This window comes from Narcine bancroftii, chromosome 14 (genome assembly GCF_036971445.1).
Source record: "Narcine bancroftii isolate sNarBan1 chromosome 14, sNarBan1.hap1, whole genome shotgun sequence".
Classification (NCBI taxonomy): domain Eukaryota; kingdom Metazoa; phylum Chordata; class Chondrichthyes; order Torpediniformes; family Narcinidae; genus Narcine; species Narcine bancroftii.
In genome coordinates this window covers 2,611,950-2,638,431 of record NC_091482.1, presented here as the reverse complement: position 1 = coordinate 2,638,431, position 26,482 = coordinate 2,611,950, and the positions used below count along the sequence as shown (strand labels likewise).

Here is a 26,482-nt window from a genome sequence, read left to right as displayed (position 1 = left end):
TCCAAAGCAACCGTCTCCACCAACTTTACTCTGGTTCTCTCAGTTTAACCCTGCTTCCCCAGCTCCTGTGTCATCAACAATTTCATTCACTGATGTTAGCCCACGTCCTTCACTAACTCTTTTCCCCGCCACCATTTCACTTGCTCCCCTGGTGTGCAGTGTTCCTGACTTTACTTTTGCTCCCAGTGTCCACATCCCTCTCCCCCAGCACCCAGTGTAACTGAATACATCTCTATAGATGGAAGCAACACAGGATGGAACTATAGCAGCGTTGTAAACATTTTCCCTTCAAAGTACATCAACTATAACCTGGACCAACCAAAAGCACAGCTGGAAACACTATCATGTTGCTGCCTTGGATACACCCAGTGCCCAGGATTAGTTAGCCCCGCTACAACATCGTCGAACCATTTTAAACCTTTCCTGCTCCCCTGGCCTGTTTTTTATTTCACTTAAGAGGCATTTAGACAGACACACAAACAGGCAGGGATCAGAGTGGGTAAAGACCATGCCCTGGAAGATGGAGTGATTTAGATTGGCCCATAGGGCCTGTTCCTGCACTGGACCATTCTTCATTGATCTTTCTTGCTCAGTCTAGTTAATCTTGATGCCCCTGGTCTTTCACACACATGCAACAGACTGGGAACCTGTGCGATGGAAGTAAAGGTTGAAAGGCAAAGATTACCTCCCTATTCAAGTAGACAGGCTAGGCTAAGCACAGGAAGGAGAGATCCTGGTCAATGGTTGCAGGCTGGCCTGGAGCTTATCTATCTTATACAGGAGGCGGCCAGGGGTGTTATGATTAACGCAACCCTATTACAGTTCTAGCAACTCAAGTTCCAACCCAGCGCTGTCCGAAATGAGTTTATACATTCACACCGTGTCTGCATGGGTTTCCTCCCACCGTTCAAAATTTATAGCGATTATCGGTTAATTGGGGTATTTAGGTGGCATGGACTCGTGGCAAAAAGGGCCTGTTTCCATGCTGTATGTCTACATGTAAATCAGATTAAAATTATTCCTCTGCTTTATTTCAAGCCAGTGCCATGAATCCACATCAAAGTGGCAGTCAGGAATACAGTTTGAGATCTCGTCAGAGTGGTGGGAAGGTCCAACAGCAGAATACTCTCCAAATACTGCTCAACAGTGCTCATCATACGTTCCGGGACTTGGGAGTAAATAAAATACAGGAGTCAGAAATTATTCTGGGGTTTGGATTCTTTCCCGAATTCACCCTTGAACTAGATGCCTCTGAAAGTGCCAGGTCATCCAGGGAGGGGTCAACATGAGGCAATGTCTTAGTCTTGCTCCCCCCCCCCCCCCCACAAATCAGTACAAAATCCCCCCATGTTGCCACTCCAACAATTAGTATGCCTTGACCACTGGACCTCCCCCACTGGATGTCATACAGTACACTCCAGGGGGTTTCGGTGGGGAGACCTAGTCAGCGAGCCCAACATTTCCGTCAAACAGACAAGGTGTGGAAAGATTGGCAGCATCAAAGTGCAAGACCAACAGAGTCTGCTGGGTGCTTATGCAGGTAGTGAACCCCAGGTTTTGGGGGAGTGATCACCCAATGCTGAGCTTGCGTAATATCCTGCTAAAGTTTGTTAAACACCACGGATCTGCTGCCACCACCCCTTCCCACTTTTGTTTCCTTCCTCTTTGCACTTGAAACCACTCGGGTTATTTCTTAACTTTTTAATTCACCCCACCGTAGTTCTAGATTTCAGAAATCCTTTCTAAATTTTAGAAAGGCAGCAGGGTTACAGGCCCTTCTGGCACAAAACCTCTGCTGCCCAATTATCCCACAACCCTCTCCTACCTTATGTTTTTAAGGATGGGAGGAAATCGGAGCAGACACCAGGTGGAAATCCACGCAGACACTGGGAGAATATAGAACACATTACAGACTGCGCTGGATTCCAACCCGGATACTGTAACAGAGTCACCTCACTGCTACGCTGACCGTGCCACCCTAAACAAATTGCTCATTGGGCCAGCAAAACATCCTATTGTGCCCATCAATCTCACCATGCACTCATCCTTAGCCATCATCCCATGAAGTCATTGGGATGGGAGAGCCTGCACTTCCAGGTGTCCCTTAGTCCCTGTTAACTTTTATTACACAACGACTGGGAAAACTTCCGATCAATCAAGTTCGATCCAATGAATTGTGGCCGCGCTGATGTAAAAGGCAGCATTTCAAAAGATTACTGAAAGGTACAGGAGAGGCTCGAGAGAGAACTTCACTGTACCTTAAAGGAGAGAATAGGAGTCAAAATGTTAAAAGATAACATGATCACAGCAATGTGCAAATTATTGCTCATCTTACATTCCGGGACTTGGGAGTAAATAAAATACAGGAGTCAGAAATTATTCTGGGGTTTGGATTCTTTCCCGAATTCACCCTTGAACTAGTCATCCAGGGAGGGGTCAACATGAGGCAATGTCAGACAAACGTGGGCAGAAATCTGGAACTCTCACTTCCAAACCCTAATGGATTCTATCAGCTGGACTGGAGAATGGACTGGGATCTGTGGGTAGCGGTTTTCAGGATGGAGGACAAGGAGAAGTAATGGGAGTGAGGCTTACTTTATCCACGATGTAACTGACTAAACCCCTGACCTGAGGAAAATATTTCCATTTGCCCCACCTTCTTGGATCACAGGACCATGCCAATCCTACTACTCACTCTTGCTCTCCACGAATCACTTGGTGATTATCGGAGTAAAACACAAAAGTCTGTAGACACCATGGTTGAAGTAAAAACACAACGCTGGAGAAACTCAGCAGGTCAAACAGTGCATTTTATAGAGCAAAGATAAAGAAACATAACCAATGTTTCGGCTTGAGCCCTTCCATCAAGGTATGAGCAAAATGTAGACAGGCTCATGTACAAAATGAAAGGGGGGGACAGGGGGAGGAGCATGGTCCCACCGGTAATAGATGGATCAGGGAGGGAGGGCACAGCAACAAGCAGGGGGGAAGGGGAGATGGCTCTGTGAATGGAGAGGGAAAGGGGTGGAGAGCTGAGGGGAAGAAGACAGGGGGAAGGGAAGGGGGCGGAGGGCTGTGGAAAGAGAAGAGACAGTAGGTGAGCAGAAAACCATAGAAGTTGATGTTAACACCATCTAGTTAGAGAGTACCTAGACCAAATATTAGGTGTTGCTCCTCCAATTTACAGGTGGTCTTGCTTTGACATTTGGCTGAAGATTTAAGGAGCTTACACAATGTCACATAAAGACTCCATGTAGAAGAATGGGTCCTATTTAGCAGTCCCTCAGAACAGTGCTTCAGGTACTAGCTTGTGGGTGTTTAGGGCAAGTCTGCAGTTCTCTTGGACCTTGTCATTAACCACAGAACTTCTGAAGCAATATTCTTCCTTTTATATTCCTTGGTGAAGGCCTCAAGCCTGAAATGTTGGTTATGTTTTATAAAGTACACTGATTGACCTGCTGAGTTTCTCCAGCATTGTGTTTTTACCTGGTGATTATACATAGTCACGAGTGGAACTCAGAACGATCCTCAGTGTGGTCTCACCAGGATGCTACAGAGATGCAGATCTCCACAGAAACGTCAGGCTTCTGCAGAGCATTTCATGTTGAAGATACAGAGCACGGAAACGGGCCCTTTGCCCCACTCTGCCAATGTCAACCACCTTATTTGTGTTAATTCCATATCCATCTATGCCCTACTCATTCAGGTACCCATCAAGATATCTCTTAAATGTGGTTACTAATGGTCCCCTGGCAGCTCATTCCAAATACTAATGAAAAATATTCCTCCCAGATCCCCTTTAAACCGATGCCCTCTACTGTAGACACCCCTACCATTCACTGCCAACCAACTTTATCCATGCTTCTCAATTTTATAACCTTTATTATATCACCCTTCAGCCTCCGTCACTCCATGGAAAGCAGACCAGCAAATCCAATGTAGCCAGACAATTGAAGCTCTCCGATATGTTCGGGATTCTGAGGGGGCGTCGGTTAAACCGTTACCATTACTTGTTTAAGTACTGGTAAGGGTTATACCGCTGCTCTCAATTTCATCTCAGCAGCCGCACAGTGGGAGGAGCAACGACGGGTCCATGGGAGACTGAATAGGCTGGAATCAAGAGGAAACAAATTGCTGGAGGAATCCAGAGGGTGAGGCAGAATTGGAGAGTCAATGCTCAAGGTCGAATCCTATCACTCCCCTTCCCCATCTCCAAACTCCACCCCTCCCTCTGCCCTACCTGACCCCATCTGTCCTTTAATCTATTGATGTGACCCTTTTTTATATACTGGTTGTGAATTTATGAATGGCTGTGCCTTAAATAAAATGGTGTGGGAGCAGGGCAACTCTCTGAGCTGTTTCCACCTGATTCTCTACTTGCACTAATTATAACTGTTCTGTTCTCTTAAATCTCCAATTATTTTTGCATGACCCGCTGAATTTAAGCATGGGCTGACTTGCCGAGATAGCATACAAGGTTTTTCACAGAGCATCAGTGCACATGACAATAATTCGTCAAAATAAAACTGACAGGAATATTGGAAGAGAATATTCAGATGCTGCCTGCAGAACCCATAAAAGAGAGCAGAGCAGCCATCTGTGTCTATTGTAACCAATCTCCCTTCACTGGAAAAAAACCTGCAGGAACTCTGCTCATGGAAATCACTGATCCCACTGGCTCGCTCTCACCCCACAGCCCCATATCGGTCCCCACACTGATCCCTACTTACAGATAAAAGGTTTTCAGGTACATATAGCTTTGCTAACTATATAATATGGTGTTCACACAATGTCCACATCACATAACGCCCAATTTCACAGAACGTATCATGGTCGTTAAGCGGTGCATAACCTGTAAAGGGTTCAGTACTATCTGTGGTTCCAGGCATCCGCTGGGGGGACGGGGTTTGGAACATATCCCCCATTGATATGGGGTGGGGGGGGGGAGGAGACACTACTGTGTTGTTTTATTTTCTTTTTTGTAATTAATACGTGCTTGTTGATTTATTGTTTTGGGGTGGGGGGAGTGAGGGGTAGAAGGAGGGGGAGAGGGAAAAATAAAAAAGACCTGGTATATTAAACTTTGTAAAAAGGGACGAACGTTCTCCTGTGCTGTTTGAAATGCATGAGTCTGTAAAATAAAAAAAGGACTACTGTATCTGTAATAATTATTTTGCATGTGTTGTGTGTGAATGTGTGTGCATTGTGGCGCAGAAAAATGCTGTTCTGTTTGGTTGATAATAAACTCGAATTTGATATTTAATATGTTCTAACATTTCACCAACCAATATACATACATTACAACAACCCAACGGCTGAGTGCCAGATCCAAAAAAGGAAGAAACATTATTCTGTAAAACCATTAAATGGGTTAATCACAGTCATAACTCAAGCCAGCTGACCATCGAGCTTGGAACTTGGCCAATGTGGGAGTTTGGAGGCCGATAACACTCATACTCCTGCCTCACTGATGAGGGACTAGCTTTGTTAGGATTGAAAGCATCAGTGCAAGAAATTTACAAGTTTTTAGGGTATGCTTGTGCCTGAGTTATGTCAGTGGTCTCAATCTATGGTACAAGAGCTCAAATCCCACTGTGAGCATTTGAATTTAGTTGAAATATCCAGAAAATGTGGGTAATACTGAAGGGGACTGTGAAGCTATAATAGTTATAGAAATGCACCTGGGCCAAAAGTATCCTTCAGAGAAGAAGCCTTGCTGGTCTCCTCTGGTTGGATCCGTATTTGACCACAGTCCCACAATAACATGGCTGACTTTGAAATGTCTTAATCAGTGGTCCGGCAACCAATTCGAGAACATTCAATGAGTAGTAAACACCAGCATTGTCAGTAATGGCCACAGTCCAAGAATGAAAGAACATTGTGTTCAAGTGTGACTTCATACTAGGGGAGAGGACAAAGCAACAAACTTGAGGTTGCCTTGCGGTTGAATAACCCCAACAGCTGAAGCTGATGGCATGAGAGTAGATTTCTTTAATTTTTTTCTGGGGGGTCGTGGGGGAGTAGATTTAAGCTGAACTCAACTTCGGAAAAATTCTTGGTCCACATTACTGGCAAACTCACCTCTTTTGCAAACAGTAAGCTGCTGGACAAACTCTGCAGGTCAGGCAGCATTCTACAGATACAAATGGTAAAGACAACATTTGTTCCAATCTGAAACACTGACCAACAGATGCTGGCAGCTCACTATCTGCTCAAGGTTCTGGCATATGCAGTAGTTGGGTCACTCTGCCACTCCCACCTCTTACTTCAGCAAGCTATCCTGCGAGACACATTGCTTGGTCTTCTTCACAGGCGCACAAGGCTCTGGGATACAGGTCACTGCAGGTTAAAGGCTTGCAGCACAGCTTTCTTGTTGCATCCCGTGCATTCAGTGGAGTAAAAGTGAAGAGGAAGCAGTCTCTCAGACATCGCTGAGGGAGGGCAGGAGCCTCACTTCTTGATTTTCACACGCAGCTTCAGCTGCACATCACAGAGGAAGATGTTCATCAGGTCCTGTCCCACATCTCGAGCAATTTTACCAATCAGCTGCCCTTGCTGGCCAATCAATAATTTCTGCAGATTTAAAAATTAAAAAAATATTTTATCAAAATGCTGCAATATCTCACAGCACTTCACATGAAGAGAGTTAGTCTGGAGCAGTGGTTCTCAAATATCACCTTAAGTACAGGTATACCCTGCTTTACGAATACTCGCTTTATGCAAATTTGCTTTTTACAAAGAAACTGGTGTTCACCTTTACAAAAGGATTTTCGCTTTTGTGAAAAAATGTGGTGAAAGCAGCGAGCCGTTAAGAGACTGCGCACACACCCCGGACCCCCGGGAACTATGATGAGCTGTCAATAAGTAGATGATCTTCTTCCTCTCTGTCCTACATCCCGGCCTTCTGTACCTACCACCACCCCAATCTCCGAAGACTCAGCCTAACTACATTGTACATACATTATTTCTACTTTATAGGTGTAATGGAGGATTAAAACCATGTACTCAGATGCTTTTTGCTTATGTGGAACTGACGACACTGGGTCCACATGCAGGTCACCTTACTTTCAGAACTAGCAGATGTAATTAAACTCAGCCATGGGGACTTATCTGAAGATACACTTTGAAATGGAATTCCACCGTGAGGCCCAGGGAAAGCAGTTGTCAAATACGACACTCTGAAATTGACGTATTGGTCACAACCTGTCTTGCTCAAGAAGTTTTAATGAGTCCTTGTATCTACGAGATAAACCAGGATATCATAGCATCCTGCTCCATAATAATTAATCTTCTAAATTGTAGAATAGTATGCTCAGCTTTGATTTTGACTGACAAATGTTAGAGGGAGTGGGTGCATGATTAATTGTTTTTGGGGTATAAAAGTCTGTGGTCCTGCTGCTGAAGTTTAGACTCTCCGAGGGGTGGGAACACCCCTTGTCAAGAAGGAAGAACAGCCAGAGTCCGAGCAACGTCCCGGTCGGGGGAGGTGGAGAAGCTGCTACCAGCGCCCTGACAACCTACTACAAGTGTGCAGTTGTTGCCTCGCTTCGGCAGTTGGGACCAGTCCAAGCGTTGATAAGTATAGTTGGGAAGGGCTTGCATATTGTAGTGTGAAATCAGCTTTTGAATTAGTAATAAACATTTGTATAAACTGAACTGCTCTCGGTGTGTGTGTCTATTTTCTTTCAGTAGCTAAAACACTGTGACCAATCTAAAATGAACAAAATGAGAGGTATAAGTTTACCCAAGACAATTGGCGCTGCGAGCAGGGTTGGTCTCAAGATGTTTCGCCGAAAGAAAGAGGTGAGCCCTGAGCAGTTTTTGATTCCGGGATGGACTTCCAAAGATGATGGGTTTGGCATGCTGGCTAATACCCTGTCTTTGTTGGGACCACCCATCAGTTGGGATGAAAGGTTAGAACCCTTAAGTGTGCCTCTGGGAGAGCGGGTTGCCACTCTCCTCCGAGAAAGTAAATTTCCAAAAAAACGGGGGACGCTGACAGACGGTTTTTGGCTGCTGGCCACAGCCTTACGCCACTCCGTTCAGCGTGAAGTTGAATTAGTTCAGCAGCAGGTAAAGTCTGAACATAAGAGAAAACAACTAGAGGAGGAAGTAGAGACTCTGCGACAGCGCTGCTCGATGATGAGCGAAATTGTTAGCACCAGTCAGGATCGAGCCAAAGAATGGGAGGATAAGCATGTTCAAACAATTTGCCGTAATATTAAACTCCGGCAACAGCTCTGTGCGAATAAGGAAAAGCAAGGGGTAGAACCTGATCCACACCGTATTCGTGCCATGATAAGGAATGGCAATGATCCTGATGTAATTGATGATTGGGACGGGAATATCTGGTATGATGATAATGGTAATAATGCAGATACCCCCCGGCATGTGCCTGGCATACTCCCCTCTCCCTCCGCTGTTCAAGCCCGCCCCGTAAGGCAGCGGACTGTCCAAGCAGATGAAGGCGAGAGGGGGGATGATGTAAGTGTAGAAACTGAAGGGACCGGTGCTCCGATCTCCCAAGCGGACCCAGGGGAAGGCTCCCAAACCCCTGCTTATGCTAGGTGGGCTCCCCCCTCAACGGGATGGTCTCAGCAGCCTCCCATGTGCCAGAGTGGTAACAGGGGTCGGGAGCAGTCAACAACAATACGTGACTTCACTATAAAAGAGCTGGCCGCCATTGGAGATCGTTTTAGGCAAAAGACAGGAGAAACTTTGGCGGCCTGGCTTCTGCGGGTTTGGGAGCAAGGGGGAGGTAGCATATATCTGACCCCTGAGGAATTGTTGGGGTTAGGATCATTAACTACTGATATTCAAGTCACTGCTGAATTACGTGGCAGAAGGAGAGATGTAGACTATTTACTTGCTACTCTAGGAGAAGCCCTGTTACGGGTGTATCCGTCACCAGTAGATTGGGATCTGCATTTGCAGAACCATTGGGGCACACCAGAGGAGGGTATAGCAGTGATTCGCCAACAGGCCGTGGCCTCTGCTTTGTATGCGGGGCGCCTGAGGCTGTGGATGCATGGGGGGAGCCCTGATGAAGAATTATTCACAGCTGGAATGCATACCCGATTGGTTCGTTCAGCCCAACCTACTATACGGGGACTGGTCCTGTCTGTAACTAGTCCGCTAATTGGGCACCTCGTATCTGAGGCGGTGCACGCCCTATCTGGACTCCAAGAACTGGAGTTGGGAGGTAAAATCCACTCACGTACAACCCAGGTTAAAGCAGACAGACAGGATGAAAGGAGAGGGGCTGCTGTTAATAATGGACTGACCAGAAAAGAGCTTTTTCTAACTTTGTTAAAGTTAGGTGTACCTAAAAGTGATATTGATGGGAAACCTACTGCAGTCTTGTATGCCCTTTATAAGAGGAAGGCAGGGGAACATCATCCCCAGATGCTGGGTCCTCCCGGCCCAGCTGTGCCTTCTGCTCCCACTGCTGCTTCTATCGAGTCAGCTTCTCCTGCCCCAGTTACCCGTGATGAGGTACAACAATGGGTTAAACAGGCTCTTAAGGATAACAATAGCATGTGGTCCTGGAAACCCCCGAACCCTTCTGAAGCCTGAAGGTGTGGGCAGGATTCCCGTGTCTATTCCATCGAGACACGGCGCACACACGGGGATCCGCGGCCCTACATACCATTAACAATTCACTGGGGTGGGGGTAATGATCGCCAATACTTGGCTTTGGTTGACACCGGTGCAGAGCACTCGGTGATTCCTGGTAACCCCGACCTCTGGAACGGACCCACATTTCGAATAGAAGGAATGGGAGGGGCAATCACCCTGGCAAAGGAAATAAAAGTCCGTGCCACGGTGGGTGATGGCCCTTCCCCCATATGGTTACATGCGTTGGTAGCTGCCACTGACGAGTGTATTCTGGGTATTAATATGTTGGCCGGTACAGCCCTTAATACTAGCCAAGGGGGGTTTGCATTCGGAATTCGGACTATTACAAAAAGATTAGTGGTGGGTCAGGCCAAGTGGGATCCCGTGGTGGTGCCACCCCCCTCAAAACCTGTATGCATTCCGCAATATCGCCTCCCTGGAGGGCAGGAGGAGATTACCGCCACCATTGATGCTTTGAAAGAAGAAGGGGTAGTGAGGCCTGCAACGTCGCCCTTCAATAGCCCTGTTTGGCCGGTCCAGAAGCTGGACGGCTCCTGGAGAATGACAGTTGATTATCGTTTTTTGAACAAACATGCCCCACCACTTGCTTCAGCAGTTCCGGACATTGTCACTCTTATTGAAAACATTGCTACTGGGAACTCAGGAACATGGTATGCTGTCATTGATCTCGCTAAGGCCTTCTTCAGTATTCTTATAGCTGAGGACTCACAGGATCAGTTCGCCTTTACCTGGAAGGGGCGCCAGTATACCTTCACCCACCTTCCAGTATCGCCTTCCCTCTCAATTCACCATTATATTGATGATGTGGCCTCCTGGAGCCTCTGGCAGAAACAAGAGGGTCGCCGAGTCCCACTAGGATTCTGGTCACGTACCATGCCTGAGGCTGCCACTCGTTATTCTGTTTTTGAACAACAGTTACTAGCCTGTTACTGGGCCCTGCTAGAGACTGAAAGAATGACAGGTGATGCAGATGTTCAATTGCGACCTGCACTTCCTATAATGAATTGGGTCCTGGCTAATGATGCTAATCTAAAGATCCGGCGGGCTCAGCAGTCTTCTATTGTTAAATGGAAGTGGTATATTCAGAGTCGTGCGACCAGAGGGCCTGAAGGGGTGGGCCGCATACACGAACAGGTGGCTTACCATCCTAGGTCAGGAACTCAGTTATCGGAGGAGGGGGATGGTGGCTCCAGTCAGTATGCTGAGTTGAAGGCAGTCACTTTACCACTAGATCCCCATGATCACCCTCTTCGCCTGTTTACTGATTCCTGGGCTTTGGCTAATGGACTTGTGGTATGGATGCCTGATTTGCAAAAGAACAACTGGATGATACATGACCGCCCAGTATGGGGCAAAGAGTTGTGGCAGCTGTTGTGGGATGCTTCCCACCATCGTGAGATAACCGTTTATCACGTTGATGCCCATACCAATATGGCGACTAACATGGCTCAACATAATGCAGTAGCAGATCAGCTTGCCACTATCAGCTGTGCTGATACCGTCCCCCTGGCTCGATGGGCACATGAACAGAGTGGTCATTTGGGGGAGAAGGGATCAGCTATGTGGTCCCGTACACATGCTTTATCCATCCATAAGGATGATGTCCGCATGGTCATATGTACATGCCCAGAATGTCAGCTTGTGAAGTTCCATACCGTTCCACCTGGTCCGCATGGCCGAATAAAACGGGGTGCTCACTCAGCTGCGGTCTGGCAAATTGATTACATAGGCCCCATGCTAGACTGCATGGGTAAATATTACGTCCTAGTAATGGTTGACACCTTTTCGGGCCTGGTTTTTACTTTTCCCACCAAGACGGCTGACCAAGCTAGCACTATCCAAGGACAAAACCATTTGATTTATCGTTATGATGTTCCAGAGGAGATTCACTCTGATAATGGCTCGCACTTCTCTGGGAAAGCAATCTGTGATTGGGCAAATGACAACGGTATTTTATGGGTCCACCATATTCCTTATTACCCGCAGGCTGCCGGGTTAGTTGAACAAATGAACGGCTTACTGAAGGAACAAATTCATTTGTTAACATCACTGGGGACCCAGAAGGGATGGTGCCATGTGCTGCAGCAGGCAGTCGACAATTTGAATCATCGCCCTTTAAAAGGAGGTACACCTTTCCACCGACTTCTTCACGCTCCTGAATTACAGCCTATTCCAGAGGAATAACAGTCAATGCCCCCCATCCCCGAACTAGAGAATGTTGGACAAAAAGTATGGGTGGCACCACCAGGTAGTGGCCCTCCTGTAAAAGGGGAAATAGTGACACCTGCCCAGGGTAACACTCGGTGGGTAGCTATTGAGGGACAGGATGATTTAGTCTGTTTAAACACTGAACGCTTATGGTATCGTGAGTGACATGTGTCAGGCTTCTTTGTTCCAGGTTCTCCATTTTACACTCCTGGTGATCTGGCTTAACAGCTGCTTTGATGCCAGCAATTGGATTTGTAATGTCGAGGACGTTCCAAGGGAGTTCCCAGTGGGAAACACGGTCCGATGCATTACACCAAGGAAGTCCTCGGTCACCAGCCTCAAGTGCAGCTTATATAAATATGTTATTGTTCAGCATGTTTCAAAATCTGTTCGTGAGCTCCAGTATCTGGGTATTGTGGCCAACAAGGATAATTTGAGCCTTGGTTGGAATCCTTTCTCATGGCTAACTGCTACATTTGGGGGAGTGGGCCACAATATCCTCCGTTGGTTGCTCGCGTCATTGCTTATCTTTGTAATTGTTGTTTTGATTTCTCTTTTTTCGCTCCCTCTGTACTCAAATACTGGTTAGGCCTCGCAAATGACAGATTGTGACCAAGGGGTGGAATGTAATGGAGGATTAAAACCATGTACTCAGATGCTTTTTGCTTATGTGGAACTGACGACACTGGGTCCACATGCAGGTCACCTTACTTTCAGAACTAGCAGATGTAATTAAACTCAGCCATGGGGACTTATCTGAAGATACACTTTGAAATGGAATTCCACCGTGAGGCCCAGGGAAAGCAGTTGTCAAATACGACACTCTGAAATTGACGTATTGGTCACAACCTGTCTTGCTCAAGAAGTTTTAATGAGTCCTTGTATCTACGAGATAAACCAGGATATCATAGCATCCTGCTCCATAATAATTAATCTTCTAAATTGTAGAATAGTATGCTCAGCTTTGATTTTGACTGACAAATGTTAGAGGGAGTGGGTGCATGATTAATTGTTTTTGGGGTATAAAAGTCTGTGGTCCTGCTGCTGAAGTTTAGACTCTCCGAGGGGTGGGAACACCCCTTGTCAAGAAGGAAGAACAGCCAGAGTCCGAGCAACGTCCCGGTCGGGGGAGGTGGAGAAGCTGCTACCAGCGCCCTGACAACCTACTACAAGTGTGCAGTTGTTGCCTCGCTTCGGCAGTTGGGACCAGTCCAAGCGTTGATAAGTATAGTTGGGAAGGGCTTGCATATTGTAGTGTGAAATCAGCTTTTGAATTAGTAATAAACATTTGTATAAACTGAACTGCTCTCGGTGTGTGTGTCTATTTTCTTTCGGTAGCTAAAACACTGTGACCAATCTAAAATGAACAAAATGAGAGGTATAAGTTTACCCAAGACAATAGGTTGTGTATTTCTCATGCAATTCCTGCTTTTAATAAATATTTTAGGTTTTGTGTGTTATTTGGTAGGTTTTTTTGGGACTGGGAACACCCAAAATTTTTTCCCATAGATATCAATGGTAATCGCTTCTTCACTTTACACCATTTTGGCTTACAAAAAGTCCTGTAGGAACGGTTTAGTTTTGTAAAACAGGGTATACCTGTAATCCCTTACTGACCACCTATGCCACCTGCAGTTCATCCACTGTTCTACCTTATTCAATGTTCTTTGTTGCATCCTCAAAGAATTCAATCAGGCTCGTGAGACACATCGATTCCCCTGACAAAGTCATGCTGACTATCCCAAATCCAGTGGTTCTTAATTTTTTCTTCCACTCACATATCACCTTAAGTAATCCCTTACTAACTAACCACAGAGCACCAATGGAGAGGAAAGCTGTCCCAATTACTTAAGGTGGCATGTGAGTGGAAAAAATAGGTTGTAAACCACTGCCCAGAGAAAAGGGTGGTTATGAAATAAAACAAGATAGAGAAATGGCTTTGATCTAAATGAATATCAGGATTTAAATTAAGTTTGTCACATGCAATGAGGTACTGTGAGAAAGTTTGTTTGGCGAGCTGTCCAGCAACTCAATCCATACAGAGTGCAGAGTTACCGATTGAAGAGATTGTTGGGGTAGATGGAACCAATCCAAGCACAATGGTGAGAGTTCAAAACATTTTAAAGTCGGATTTGTAGCTTTAGGGAGGGGATAGTGGTGAAATTGACTGAAAACATAGAACTCACTTGCTCCAGAAAACCACTGTGGAGCTCAGCAGATGAATGAGCAGTTTTAATTTTGATTTAGACAGACAGCATAGTAACAAACCCTTTCAGCTCATGAGCCCATACCGCCCAATTACACCCGATTGACCGACACCCCTAGTACATTTTGGAGGAAACTTGAGCACATAGAGGAAACACATACAGACAATGCTGGATTTGAAACCTGGACACTAGCGCTGTAAGAGCACTGTGTTAACTGCTCCGCTAACCGTGCCGCCCTTCTGTTCAGAAAAGTTCAGACTGCAATTGGGAAATTTTTGTGAGGCAACTGCAACAAGCAAGTTTATTGGTTGGGGACAGAAGTTAGGTGTTTGAAAAGTAGCAGGATCTATGGGATTGCTGGTGGATGGGTGTGAGTGATGATGGTGAGAACCTGGAATAGCAGCTGACAGCCAACACCCTGTTTATGGGTCACTCAAATAAGAAAGTTTGTTGTGTGGAAATTGGCACTTGGCTTCAGGTCATCACAGTTGAAAAGTTAAAAACTTTTGACCTAAACTGATGGGTGGACTGGTCTTGGACAGACATTCTCAATGGGGGCCATACACACCATCCCTGGCTCCCCCCACCCCAAACCCCCTCCCCACACCGGGCCACAGCATTTTTAATTGTGGGTGGGGAGGGGAAAGATGGACTGAAAACCTTAATGGGGGGGGGGGGGGGAGCAGGCCAAGGTACATAGGGTAGGATTGATGTATGGAAGAAACCAACTAAACTTGACTGCTTCACAAGAAAGGGGGTCCCAAGGGGGGCGGCCACAGCCAAAGAAAGGTTAAGAGTGGCTGGTCTGGAACATAGCAAAAATCACAACCATACAATGTAGAACTCAAGACTGAGCTGTAGCCAGATGATTCACAGAAGACATTGGACAGCCTCTACTTGATAGTAAAATATGGAAAGGTTGTCAGAAACATCTCTTTCCAAACCAGACACCTTGTGGGTGCAGTGTAGTCATTTCATGAGCAGATTGCACTTAACCCTTTAAGACCTACACGAGCTCTATGATCTTAAAGAAATTTTCACCATGAAATCATGAGACAGCAGCACAGCCTCTCTGCACTCACCACATGATTCTTCCTGGAAACAGTGAGGTTCTGTAGAACTCGGAGCTCCCCACTCGGCCCTTCTTCCCACAGCTCTGTGTCCTGAAAGTAAGCAGATGGTTGGCGATTATTGGACTGCTTTCCTCACCACCTACATGAGGTGTAAAGATCTTAACATCTCATTAGGTCTGAGTTAGGGAGGCGAATGTGGAGAGGGGTGGTCTCCGACACTGTGACCAAGCTGGGCACATGAGGGAAGGGCTGTGTTGAAGGTGGGACCCCCAGGTAGTGCTGCTTCCTTAAACCTAAACCTACTTTGTCTTTCTTGAGGGGTACAAGGGCAGCAGGTGCAAGGGGGAGCTTCAAAATTAAAGCCAAGTTCAGGTCATCAATGGCATTTGTGAATAAAACAATGCAGTATTATAAGTACTTTGTGAAACACTGCACACCTTCTCATTTCCTGAGGTCTCAGACTGAGCGCAGTATTTAGTCCCAGGAAATGGCAGCTTTGCACAAGATTCTGCATGGAAGGAGGTTGGACAGGGATTAACAGAACGCATGTTCACACCAAATTATTATAAAGTGCAGCAAGTGTCTAAACAGGATGATGGTAAGGTGGGGGAGGAAGTATTACAGGAGAATGCAAAGTATTCTAAGCTTTTGAATGATTGCAGAAATCTTCAACATCCACCCAAAAAGAATTTATAACGTTTGACAGAATAACGCTACCCAAAGTTATAAGCTTTTAATCTTGCAGCACTAGGAATTGTCCAGGTGAGACAGGAGATTTAATGGGAGTGGGTATCCAACCAACAAGTTCCAATGACCTACCAGTACCTGTGTGACATTATACGGCACCTCCTGAGGCAGATACTCCAATAACCGCTCTCGAATCAAGTTACAGCAGATTTCTTGGGGTGACTGGTCAGTGAGGACGTCACTGTGATAATCCCAAGATCCAGGTTGGGCCTTTGACTCCAGGTAATGCTGGACACCAACAGAAATCATAGTGTAAGAACCCCAAATGCTTTTAGGGACAGTACAGATCAATGGGTTAAATGAGTAGATTTCTCATAACATTTCATAAACATCTGCTCCTCAAACCATTTACATCACCAGCTTTGTTCTTCGAAGTATTGTTTTTCTGGTCATCACATGACAGAAAGGAAGTGGAGGCCTTGGAAAGGATACAGAAGAGACTTAGCAGGACACTGTCTGGATTAGAGGATGCAAAAAGAGGTTGGACTGTGGTCAGGCAGAACAGGGGGATAGTTGACCAAACTGATCCCAGACTCTGGTGGGTTTTGATCCACAAATTAGCTGGGCCAGACATGGAGCTGAGGCAAATCAAACTATGGCAAGAGTAGGTGTTTGTGACCACTATTCATCAGCTATTTAATATTTAAAATAAGAATCTGTCCATGGAGTTACTGACAATACAAGCCAGTCATGCCTCACTTGAAATTCTGATAGGTGACCTGATAAGCTTATAAAAATTATGAGAGGCATTGATTGGGAAGACAGAGATATTTTGACAGGGTAAATATGTCACACACTGGAAGATGTGTTTATGGTGAGGATGAGTTTGGGGGGGGGGGGGGGGGTGGGGGTGGGTGAGTTTACAAGGAGACATATAACCATATAACCATTTATGGAGCGGAAACAGGCCATGTTGGCCTTTCGAGTCCGCACCGGTTCACTGATTTTGTGCGCCCTCTTCAGGCATTGGTCCCGGTAGATCTTCATTCAATAACGATGGGCGAATTCAATGCAGGTGCAATTTCGCTGGGCTTACCCATCCCCACCAGTACTGTACCCCGGTGTTACATGAACCAAACATATACACAGTGCCAGTAACCAAGAAAACAGTGCATATAGGGCAAGTTATTTTTATACAGGGAGGGGATGTCTGGAGCGGACTGCCAGGAGCAGTGACTTTTAAGAGGCTTCGAGATAGACATGAATACTCAGGAAATTGATGCAATCATTTGCAAGCAGCAAAGTTTGTTTAATTTGGCATCATGGGCCAAAGGGCCTGTTCCTGAAATATTCTGTTCTATTTTCAGTAAAGAAACATCCCCAGTATTTGAAAATATTGCAACAGTGAGCCATTTGTCTTGATCAAGTCATTGCACAGAGTTGGGAGAGACAATTTAAAACCAGAAGATCTGGAGAAGGAATCTGCTCATTAAGCTTGTAAAGCCACCATTAAGGCATGAAGCTCTAGCCTTCCAAAATAAGCCTTCAGGTGAAGGTCTTACCGGCAGATGTTAGTTACAAAACCTGAGTACAGCTATCATAGCTTTATCCTTTTCTATTCCAATCATTATCATAGAGTTTGGCTCCATTTGACTTTTCTATTCTATTGGTTCTATTTGCCAGTGGAAGCAGCTTTGCCAACTTACCCGTAGCGTCTCCACTTCCTCGCCATTAATAGCTGAGAGCATGAACACCTCTTTAAAGTGGGGCCAGCCCTGCTGCTCCTTCCAGTCTGTGGGGGTACTGCGGGGGAGAGCAGATCCCTGCTGCTGAGCAGTCTCCGTGCCTTCGGGCTGATGGATGCTATTGTCTTTGGCAGGGGCACGTGCATCGGATAGTTCTGGATGAGGAATATCTCCCTGTGAGTGGGAGCTGTGAGTTTCCTTCAGCAAATCAGGTCTGCCGTCCTGGGATCTCAGCTTTCTGCCACCCTCATTTCCAGTGCTGCCTGGCCCGGATGGGGTGCTGGTGAGCAATGAGCTGAAACGTGACTTCACCTTCAGTTTCTTGTTGTTCACTATTCCTTCTGTCAGCCTCATGGTCAACTCCAGAAGGAGGCCTTTATTCTTTAACAGATCCACCTAGAACCAAGAGGCAAAAGAAACTGAGCTGGAGTGTTTCCATTGTATGCTGCTTAATTAATCCGAGTCCGTTCGTTTGGCTACTACTCCAGATTTATGGTGAAATTACCCTCGGATCATCCACCACTTCTTCAGGGTCCTCTCTTACGGAAGCCAAGTCAACTACCTTTCACAATCACAGGATGTCCAAAAGTGGGAAACACTTGAGAAGTGTGGGCACTGTTGTAACTTAGGATGTGCAATAGCTAACTTCTGCACAACAAACTCCTATAAACTCGAAGTGACAAGTTGTTTTATGGGGTTTTTTTAATTATTTTTTTTATTTTTCACACTATGAACCATATCAACCAAAATACGCAGTGGTCTTTTCTCCTTTCCCTCCCTCCCCTCTACCCACCCCCCTCCAAAACCCATAAATATTCAACATATACAATAAAACCATAAAACAATATCTTCACACAAAGGAACAAGTTGTTTATGGTTGAGGGATTAATCAGGTCCAAGAGAGCTTGAGTGCCTCAAAATCTTTCACATCCACTCAAAAGGACAGATTGAACTTCAGATTTTACTTGAAACATGGAATCACTAGAGAAGGGGACTGCTTGGAGACAAAATTAAACATATCCCAAACATGCTGATTGAAGTTAAAACAAGAAAGTCTGCAGATGCTGTGATCGTAATTGCTGATCCATTCCAAATCCAACCAATGTCATTCACATAATTATCTCATACTAAGCAAATCATCCTGCCCTGGATAAGGTAATCTGTCAGGGTATGATTTGGGCCGACCAGAACCAGAATATCCTTCCTACCTTATTCAGGGCGAGAACTGCTGGGATCTGGGGATGTTGTGTAAGACATTTCAGCACTTCCACATGGAGCTTGTTGCGACTCCAGTGGTCAGACACGTCGACCAAAACGACCACTAGCAAGAAAAACACAATTTGAAGATTTGAGAAGTATTCAGCAGATAGAGCCAAAGACAGTGCTCTGAGCTACTGTAAACTACCTACCCAGGTCTGCTGCTTTCACCGAGTGCCACGGGTCAACCAGCAGTGAATTCTCCAAATTGTGTCTGCCAGGAAAGGAATGTAAACTCGTTAAAACAACTGATGTACATAGGCCTCAGAAAGAAGAAAATATCACAAATGTAAAATAAACGCAGAACCTTTTCTTCTTGATAGGAGAAATTAGTCCAGGAGTGTCAAGAAGAATCTGTCAAAAGAGGAGAGCAAGGTCAGAAATAGCACAGGAATGAGCAGTGACCTACACTGCACTCAAGTTCAATATTATCTTCCAATTGTGAAGTACAACTGGACAAAATGGTGTTTTTTCAACCCTCAGTGTAAAAATATCCAAACACATATATAGACTTTGCACACATATTTACAATTTATATGCAGCATGTATATAAAAATAAGTAAATAAATGCTGCTAAATGACAGTAGAACTCGGAGGGATTGTATGAGCAGTTCATCAGTCATTCACCATTCTCAGCCTGATGGTTCTGGCTCTGAGCCTCCTGTACTTCTTTCCCAACAGGAGTAGCTGGAAGATGGTCTGTGCAGGGTTCTCAAGACTTCACAAGGACAATCAATATAAAGCAAGAACTGGAATGGCAAGAGAGTGTGTTTAAAAAATCCATGCAGGCTGCTATTGAAGGATGGAGTTGGTAAGTGGAATGGTCAAATGGGCCGTGACACTATCTTGTTGCAAATGGGTCCTATTTGAAGGATGCGAATCCCTTGGCAAGAAAAGTTTTGAGATCATTTGTAGGAGTTTTGGGAAAAAAAAATAGGATTAGACATTGAGAGCTGTGTTTACAAGGGCAGCCAGCATACTGGTTGGATGATCAGCCCTTTAAAATAGAACCGGGGAAGAGTGCAAGAGGACATGTAAATGATGATCGGAAGGAAACACGGATTATGGAAGGGATGGCAGTGAATGGGTCAGAAATGGAGAGATTTGCTGAGAAAGGCAAGACTCAAGGACCAGAACTAAGACACAAAGTGACAAGTCAATGGCTTATCTCAAGCACATGGTAGATAGGAGGTGTAGGGAAAAGTATATGGATAATCTGGAGCAGATCCGTATTAAAGAGATATTCGAATTTATGGGACACCCAAGAATTGAGAAATCCACAAGGCCAGATGAGATCTGACCCAGGTTGTTATGGGAGAGGAAGAAAGGTGGATATTTGGATCTTCTATTGTCACAGACTAGAAAGACTGTAGGATGGAAGGGTTAATTTCTGTACTGCACAATTCTACGAGATGATTCAAATCCTTTAAAACAGTCTTACAAAGAGTTGCACAATGTGACTGGATGCATAATGTAATTCTGCACTGCAATGGACAACAATTTTTTTCCCCAAAAAAAGTTTGCTTCCTGAAAAAAATTGGGGATTATGACAGACAACTTCAAGCTGAACACAAAGATAATTTCAGGTTTTCTGCATTAAGTATGAAGTTGGAAAAACATCAAATTAACTTTTATTGAATGGTTAATCACATAATGATGCTGAGCCAAGCTCTCTGGCTGACTGCACATGTCGCACAACAAACGTGAGGAGCCCAGAGTTTGTCTTGGTCATCAATTTTCCAACTGAAGTAGAGCTCATAGGCTTTCTCCATAAGTGCAGTCATGCTGCATCTTTGAGCCTTAAGCGTCGACTCATCACAAATGTAAGAGAAGGTCTCACAGCTGTTGCGACATTGACGAGACATTTCTGCTGCATTGAATCTTCCTGAATAACTGGGATTGTTAAGTCCACTCACTCTGCTATTGGCTGGAGAACAAGTGCATCAACGTGCGTTCAATCGATCTCAATGTCCAGTAATACAAGATGAAGCTGTACGTTGTTGAGATGATTATGTAATAGACAACCTACATACATTTTTGAAAATATGGACCCTATATTTGTGAAATGATGGTTTGAATCGTTTTTAGATTATTTTTCTGATAATATTTGGTTTTTTTTTGTCCTTTCTTCTTCCTTTTCTTTCCTGTTCTGGAATTTTTTTTGGGGGGGGGGATTATATATCAGTAAAATGTTTAATGTTTTTTGAAGGTTTGTATTGTATTCTATTTGTTGTCTTGTAAGTGGATACATGTTCAAGATGTGTATTAATTTTACCACTTATTTTCCTCTTATTTCGGGTTAGAGATGTTTAAGGAGAGCTAATTTTACTGGGTTAAAGTTGGGGAGAAGATTCGTAAGATTTTGATATAATGCAATTTGACAACATAATGCTGTAATTTTAACTTTTTTTTGTATTTATGAAATTCACATGGATACTCACTTGACTCGATGAAGTCATGAAAAATAGATTCTTCCAGTCTGGATGATAGTTGTAAACCATTTCTTTCTATTTTTCTTTCTGTGCTCTTAATCGATTTTTTTGGGGGATTTCTTATCTTCTTTTTGAGGGAAGTGTAGAATGGATTTGGGTTTTAAAAGCCATCATGTAACATGATTATATATCAATAAACTGTATATGAATTTTGAATGTGAATGCATGTAGGACTTGAAAAATTCAAAATGTAATGCACAGCATCTGTATATGGTATGTGAGCTGCCTTTAGAGCCGGTCTGCATCTAACTTGACTAAGCATGCCCAGGCCTAAGACAACATTTGCATAACATCTGCATTAAGTGCATTCCCAAGCATGTTTGGACTGACCAAAACAGCTTGCTTTGTGGGTAATATACTAATAGACTTAAAATATGACAGGAAATCAGAAAAATAGGTTATATATAAAAATGATATGTGAAAGGACAATTTTAAGATGATTTCCATGATCAGTAGCCAAAAATCCATAAAATACACCCAAACGGTTCAGAAAGCAAATTCTTTGTTGTCCAGTGTAATGGTTGATACTCGTTTTCCAAACCCTCATTGAGTTGGAGAAGAACTATTCTGCAGCAAGAACCCCAGATTCTGCAGAGAGCAGAGTGCCTGGGCCACACAAGCACACAAAATATACAGGGAACATGAGCTCACTCATGGCCATCTGTTCTCGGAAACAAAAGTGCAGTTTGGATCTTTTGAAAGGGAAACAAACACTTCAAAGGCAGTCACGCACTATTTGTGTATCTCCATCTGTGATGACTCCTTGTGCTCGACGCCGTGTTGTGTGAACTTTGCTTGAAACCGGAAAGACCTACAACACAAGCAGAAGAGCAATGTTCATTAAAGCTGAATAAACGCGGGGGTAGCTTCTCAACAGCTGCTATTTATTGTGTGCAGTTCCGGTCACCACACTATAAGAAGAATGTGGTTGCATTGCAGATATTGCATAGGAGATTGACCAGGATGTGGGCAGTAATTGGGTGAGATGAGGTAATACCTGGTCAACAATTCACCCAGCTCACCAACTCTTCACAAACACATTGTATTGTATTCTATAGGAAATATATATTTAAACTACCTGAGAACTGGCTGTGACAAGTTTTCCCACAGAAAGGACTGTTTGGGGGGCCCAAATGGTGGTGAGGGAGGAAGTGTGGGCACATGTACGGCACTTCTGACGGGAAGGTGCCGGGGAGGGGCGATTGGTGGGGACGAATAAGTGGATGACAGAGGCACAGAGGCAGAGAGCGGAAGATGTGTCTAATGGTGGGATCCTGTTACAGGTGGTGGAAATGAAAGCAAGGTGTCTACCTGTGTCACCAATTTCAGAGAACTATGAACTTGAACACTAAAGTCATTTGTGCCCTACTGTTTACTGTTCACATCCTATCCCTATCTGACCCTGAAGGCATCACCTTCCACCTTTTGGGATTATATTCATCTGCCATCTGTGGAGTTTTTTTTGGACAGTTCTTGATGCTGCACATCCAGGTAAGTGGAGAATGACGCAGATGCTTTGGTGGTTGAGAAGATACCCAGACTCTAACTTGCTCCTGGTCTTGGTGTCTCAGCGGCTTTTCCAGCCGAGCTTCCAGACTTCATCGCCAAGATGTTGACACAATGGGGACATGTCAGACTCCACCTTGTTGAAGATGGTCTTTGCCTGGCACTCCTATGACTCGAATGTCACTTTCCACAAGAACATAAATGCTAAGTCCTACTGTAAGCCAGCATGGACTGAGGATTATTCAAAGTAACTGAACATTTTGCAATCTACCATATATAGTCATGTAATAGCTGATCCCGTGTGAAAGTTGACCCCCTGTTTTGGCCCAAAAATCACATATTTTCCAGTTATCCTGTTTAAAAGTCAACAGCCCTATTTTTGGCCCTGACCACCCACCCACGAAGCCCCAATTCTTGCTCTGGCTGCCTGCTATCGGACCTTCCAATGCCCTGACTGTGGATTCTCGCTCCAGCCGCCTGCCCACTGGAGCCCCCAATCCCCTGAACACAGATCTTTGCCCCGGCTGTCCACCAGGCCACCAGAGCTCCCAATACCCTGACCGTGGATCCTCACCACGGCCACCTGCCAACTGGAGCTCCTGATCCTCCAATCACGAATCCTCACCGGCTGCCCACCCACCGGAGCTCCCAATGCCATGACCGTGGATCCTTGCCCCGCCCACCCCATGGAGTTCCCAACACCCTCAATGAGGACTTACCACCTGGTCCTGCTCATTTGAGCTTCCCGACACCTTGAACCATACAGGTGTTTACCACGATTAAAAGTAGTATCTGTGTAAAAGTCGACCCCCCCAAATTTGACGCAAAATTGATCCCCAAAACTCAACTATTACAATGTGTATAGTATGTTGTACTCCATAAAAGATGCAACTTTTTTCCTCTGAAGAGGAGCCAGTCTTCAGGATATTAAGAGTCAGTTAGATGTGGATATCTCAGGAAGGGTGAAGTAGGGCAGAGGGAAGGAGAAACGCTGCAAACAATTTTCAGAAATGTGTCCCAGACAGAAGCTTCTGATCTTTCCACAAGACAGCAAATTAGACATTTAATGAAAGATTTGAACTTAATAGATATACAGCGAAAGTTAGAGATTACTCTTTTTATTCAAATTGACATGATTCCTATTCCAGAATAGACTTTTTCTGACTTTCAGCATAACTTCAGGCAGATTATAAAGTTCGACTTCTGTCTGATCAATCACCATTATTGTTATAGGATGAAATGAAACCTACAGATGGAGATTTAATAGTTTACTTTTAAAAAAGGTCAGGTTTTTGTAAGAGGGTAAATTCGACTGTTTTGTGATCTGAACTTGCATTCAGTAACTGACAAATTTATGATTTGGGATGCAATGAAAGCTTATTTGAGGTAACAAATTATGTTTTATCTCTAAAATAAAGAAAGACTACATTAGGGAATTGGATAAATTAGAAAGGGAGATAACTGATATGGAAAAAGATTTGTATGTTCAAAGATCAGAGGACAGAAGGAGGATTTTAATTAATAAAAAGCAATATAATACTATGCAGATTTATAGAACAGAAAAAGCAATAATGAGAACTAAACAAAGATATGAATTAGGTGAAAGATCATGTAAAGTACTAGCATAGCAATTGAAAACAGACAAATCTCCAGGACTATAAATGCTATCCGGAAAGATTCGAATCATATTAACCATATAACAATTACAGCACGGAAACAGGCCATTTTGGCCCTCCTAGTCCGCACCGATCTAAGTTCTCTCCTCTAGCCCCACCTACCTGCGCCCTGCCCATAACCCTCCATTCCCCTCCCATCCAATTTTTCCTTAAATGATAAAATTGACTCTGCCATCATTACTTCTCCCGGAAGCTCATTCCACACAGCCACCACTTTTTGAGTAAAGAAATTCCACCTCATTTTACTTCTAAACGTTTGTCTCTCAACTTATGACCTCTTGTTTTAATCTCTCCTACTCTCAATGGAAAAAGCCGATCCACATCAACTCTATCTATCCCTCTCATAATCTTAAATACCTCGATCAAATCCCCTCTCAACCTTCTACACTCCAAAGAATAAAGAGCTAATTTGCTCAATCTTTAAACCTAGATGCTGAAACCCAGGTAACATTTTCATAAATTTTCTCTGCACACTCTCTACCTTGTTGATATTTTTCCTATAATTCATTGACCAAAACTGCACACAGTACTCTAAATTTTGCCTCACTGCCTTGTACAGTCTTAATATCACTTCCTAACTCCTGTATTCTATGCATTGATTTATAAAGGCCAGCATACTAAAAGCCTTCTTCACCACCCTATCCACATGAGATTCTACCTTCAGCTAAGGCTTTTCTTTATAAATGGAACTCAAGATTGATGACAGGAACTAAAGATGCTCCTTAACTGAAACATTTAATAGATATTTTGGGAAAGATAGATGGGGAAATTGGGATAAAGAGAGGTATATCATTGTATACACCTCTGTTCCAGAACAGTTTCATACCTTTTTCACAAAACAATACATTTTTGAAATTGTGGTCTGATAAAGGAGTTAAACTTATTGAAGGTTGTTATGAACAAGGTCAGTTAATGACCTTGATTCAAGGGAATAACTAGAAATATGCTTTTTTGTTATTTTCAAATAAAGCGATTCTTAAGAGATAAATTGGGACCAGAAAGCTGAGTAGCACCATGTAGTGAAGTGGAAACTCTTGTTCGACGAGAGCCAGTGTGGAAATTTACTTCTCCGATGTACCTTTTATTACAAAGGGCAACATGTAAACCGGGACTTTATAAATCTAAGCAGAAGTGCGAACAGGATTTGAGTATTACAATTGATGAGCAACTATGGATGGATTTGTGTAGAGACTGTATGTGGTATACAATTAATGTGCGATTCAGATTGGTAGAATATGATTTTCTATATCAACTATAGATCACACCGCGCAAGTTACACAAAATAAAATCGGACTTATCACATAAGTGTTTTCGGTGTGGTATAGAAGATGGTTCGGGCCGCCGCCTATTTAGACTATGCTCCAGTACTACCCCATTAACTTCCAACCCGTGTTTACTGGAGCTGCAATCAATCAAACCTGGACTTTTTAGTGCAGAGAACAAAACAAAGGACTCTACATCACCTTTGTTGACCTCACCAAAGCCTTTGACATCGTGAGCAGGAAAGGGCTTTGGCAAATACTAGAGCACCTTGGATGCCCCCCCAAGTTCCTCAACAGGGTTATCCAACTGCACGAAAACCAACAAGGTCGGGTCAGATTCAGCAATGAGCTCTCCGAACCCTTCTCCATCGACAACGGCGTGAAGCAAGGCTGCGTCCTCGCACCAACCCTCTTTACTATCTTCTTCAGCATGATGCTGAAACAAGCCATGAAAGACCTCAACAATGAAGACGCTGTTTACATCCGGTACCGCACGGATGGCAGTCTCTTCAATCTGAGGCGCCTGCAAGCTCACACCAAGACACAAGAGCAACTTGTCCGTGAACTACTCTTTGCAGATGATGCCGCTTTAGTTGCCCATTCAGAGCCAGCTCTCCAGCGCATGACGTCCTGTTTTGCGGAAACTGCCAAAATGTTTGGCCTAGAAGTCAGCTTGAAGAAAACTGAGGTCCTCCATCAGCCATCTCCCCACCATGACTACCAGCCCCCC

The 26,482-nt window shown here is 44.3% G+C and overlaps 1 protein-coding gene across 3 annotated transcripts in view; it reads right to left on the bottom strand.

Moving 5' to 3' along the window:
* Window positions 1–5,241: 5,241 nt before the first annotated feature.
* eral1 (Era-like 12S mitochondrial rRNA chaperone 1) overlaps window positions 5,242–26,482 on the bottom strand; it is a 48,213-nt gene continuing 26,972 nt past the window's right edge. For 2 of the 3 annotated variants that reach the window (XM_069911691.1, XM_069911689.1), the window contains exons 4-11: window positions 22,042–22,119; window positions 19,124–19,170; window positions 18,969–19,030; window positions 18,768–18,880; window positions 17,521–17,955; window positions 15,947–16,102; window positions 15,137–15,217; window positions 5,242–6,573 (exon numbers count right to left, since the gene is read on the bottom strand). In XM_069911691.1, coding sequence (XP_069767792.1) covers window positions 6,451–6,573; window positions 15,137–15,217; window positions 15,947–16,102; window positions 17,521–17,955; window positions 18,768–18,880; window positions 18,969–19,030; window positions 19,124–19,170; window positions 22,042–22,119 — 1,095 coding nt within the window. In that variant the 3' untranslated portion in view covers window positions 5,242–6,450. The remainder of the gene's footprint in view (window positions 6,574–15,136; window positions 15,218–15,946; window positions 16,103–17,520; window positions 17,956–18,767; window positions 18,881–18,968; window positions 19,031–19,123; window positions 19,171–22,041; window positions 22,120–26,482) is intronic. The other variant, XM_069911690.1, reaches the window with a different exon arrangement.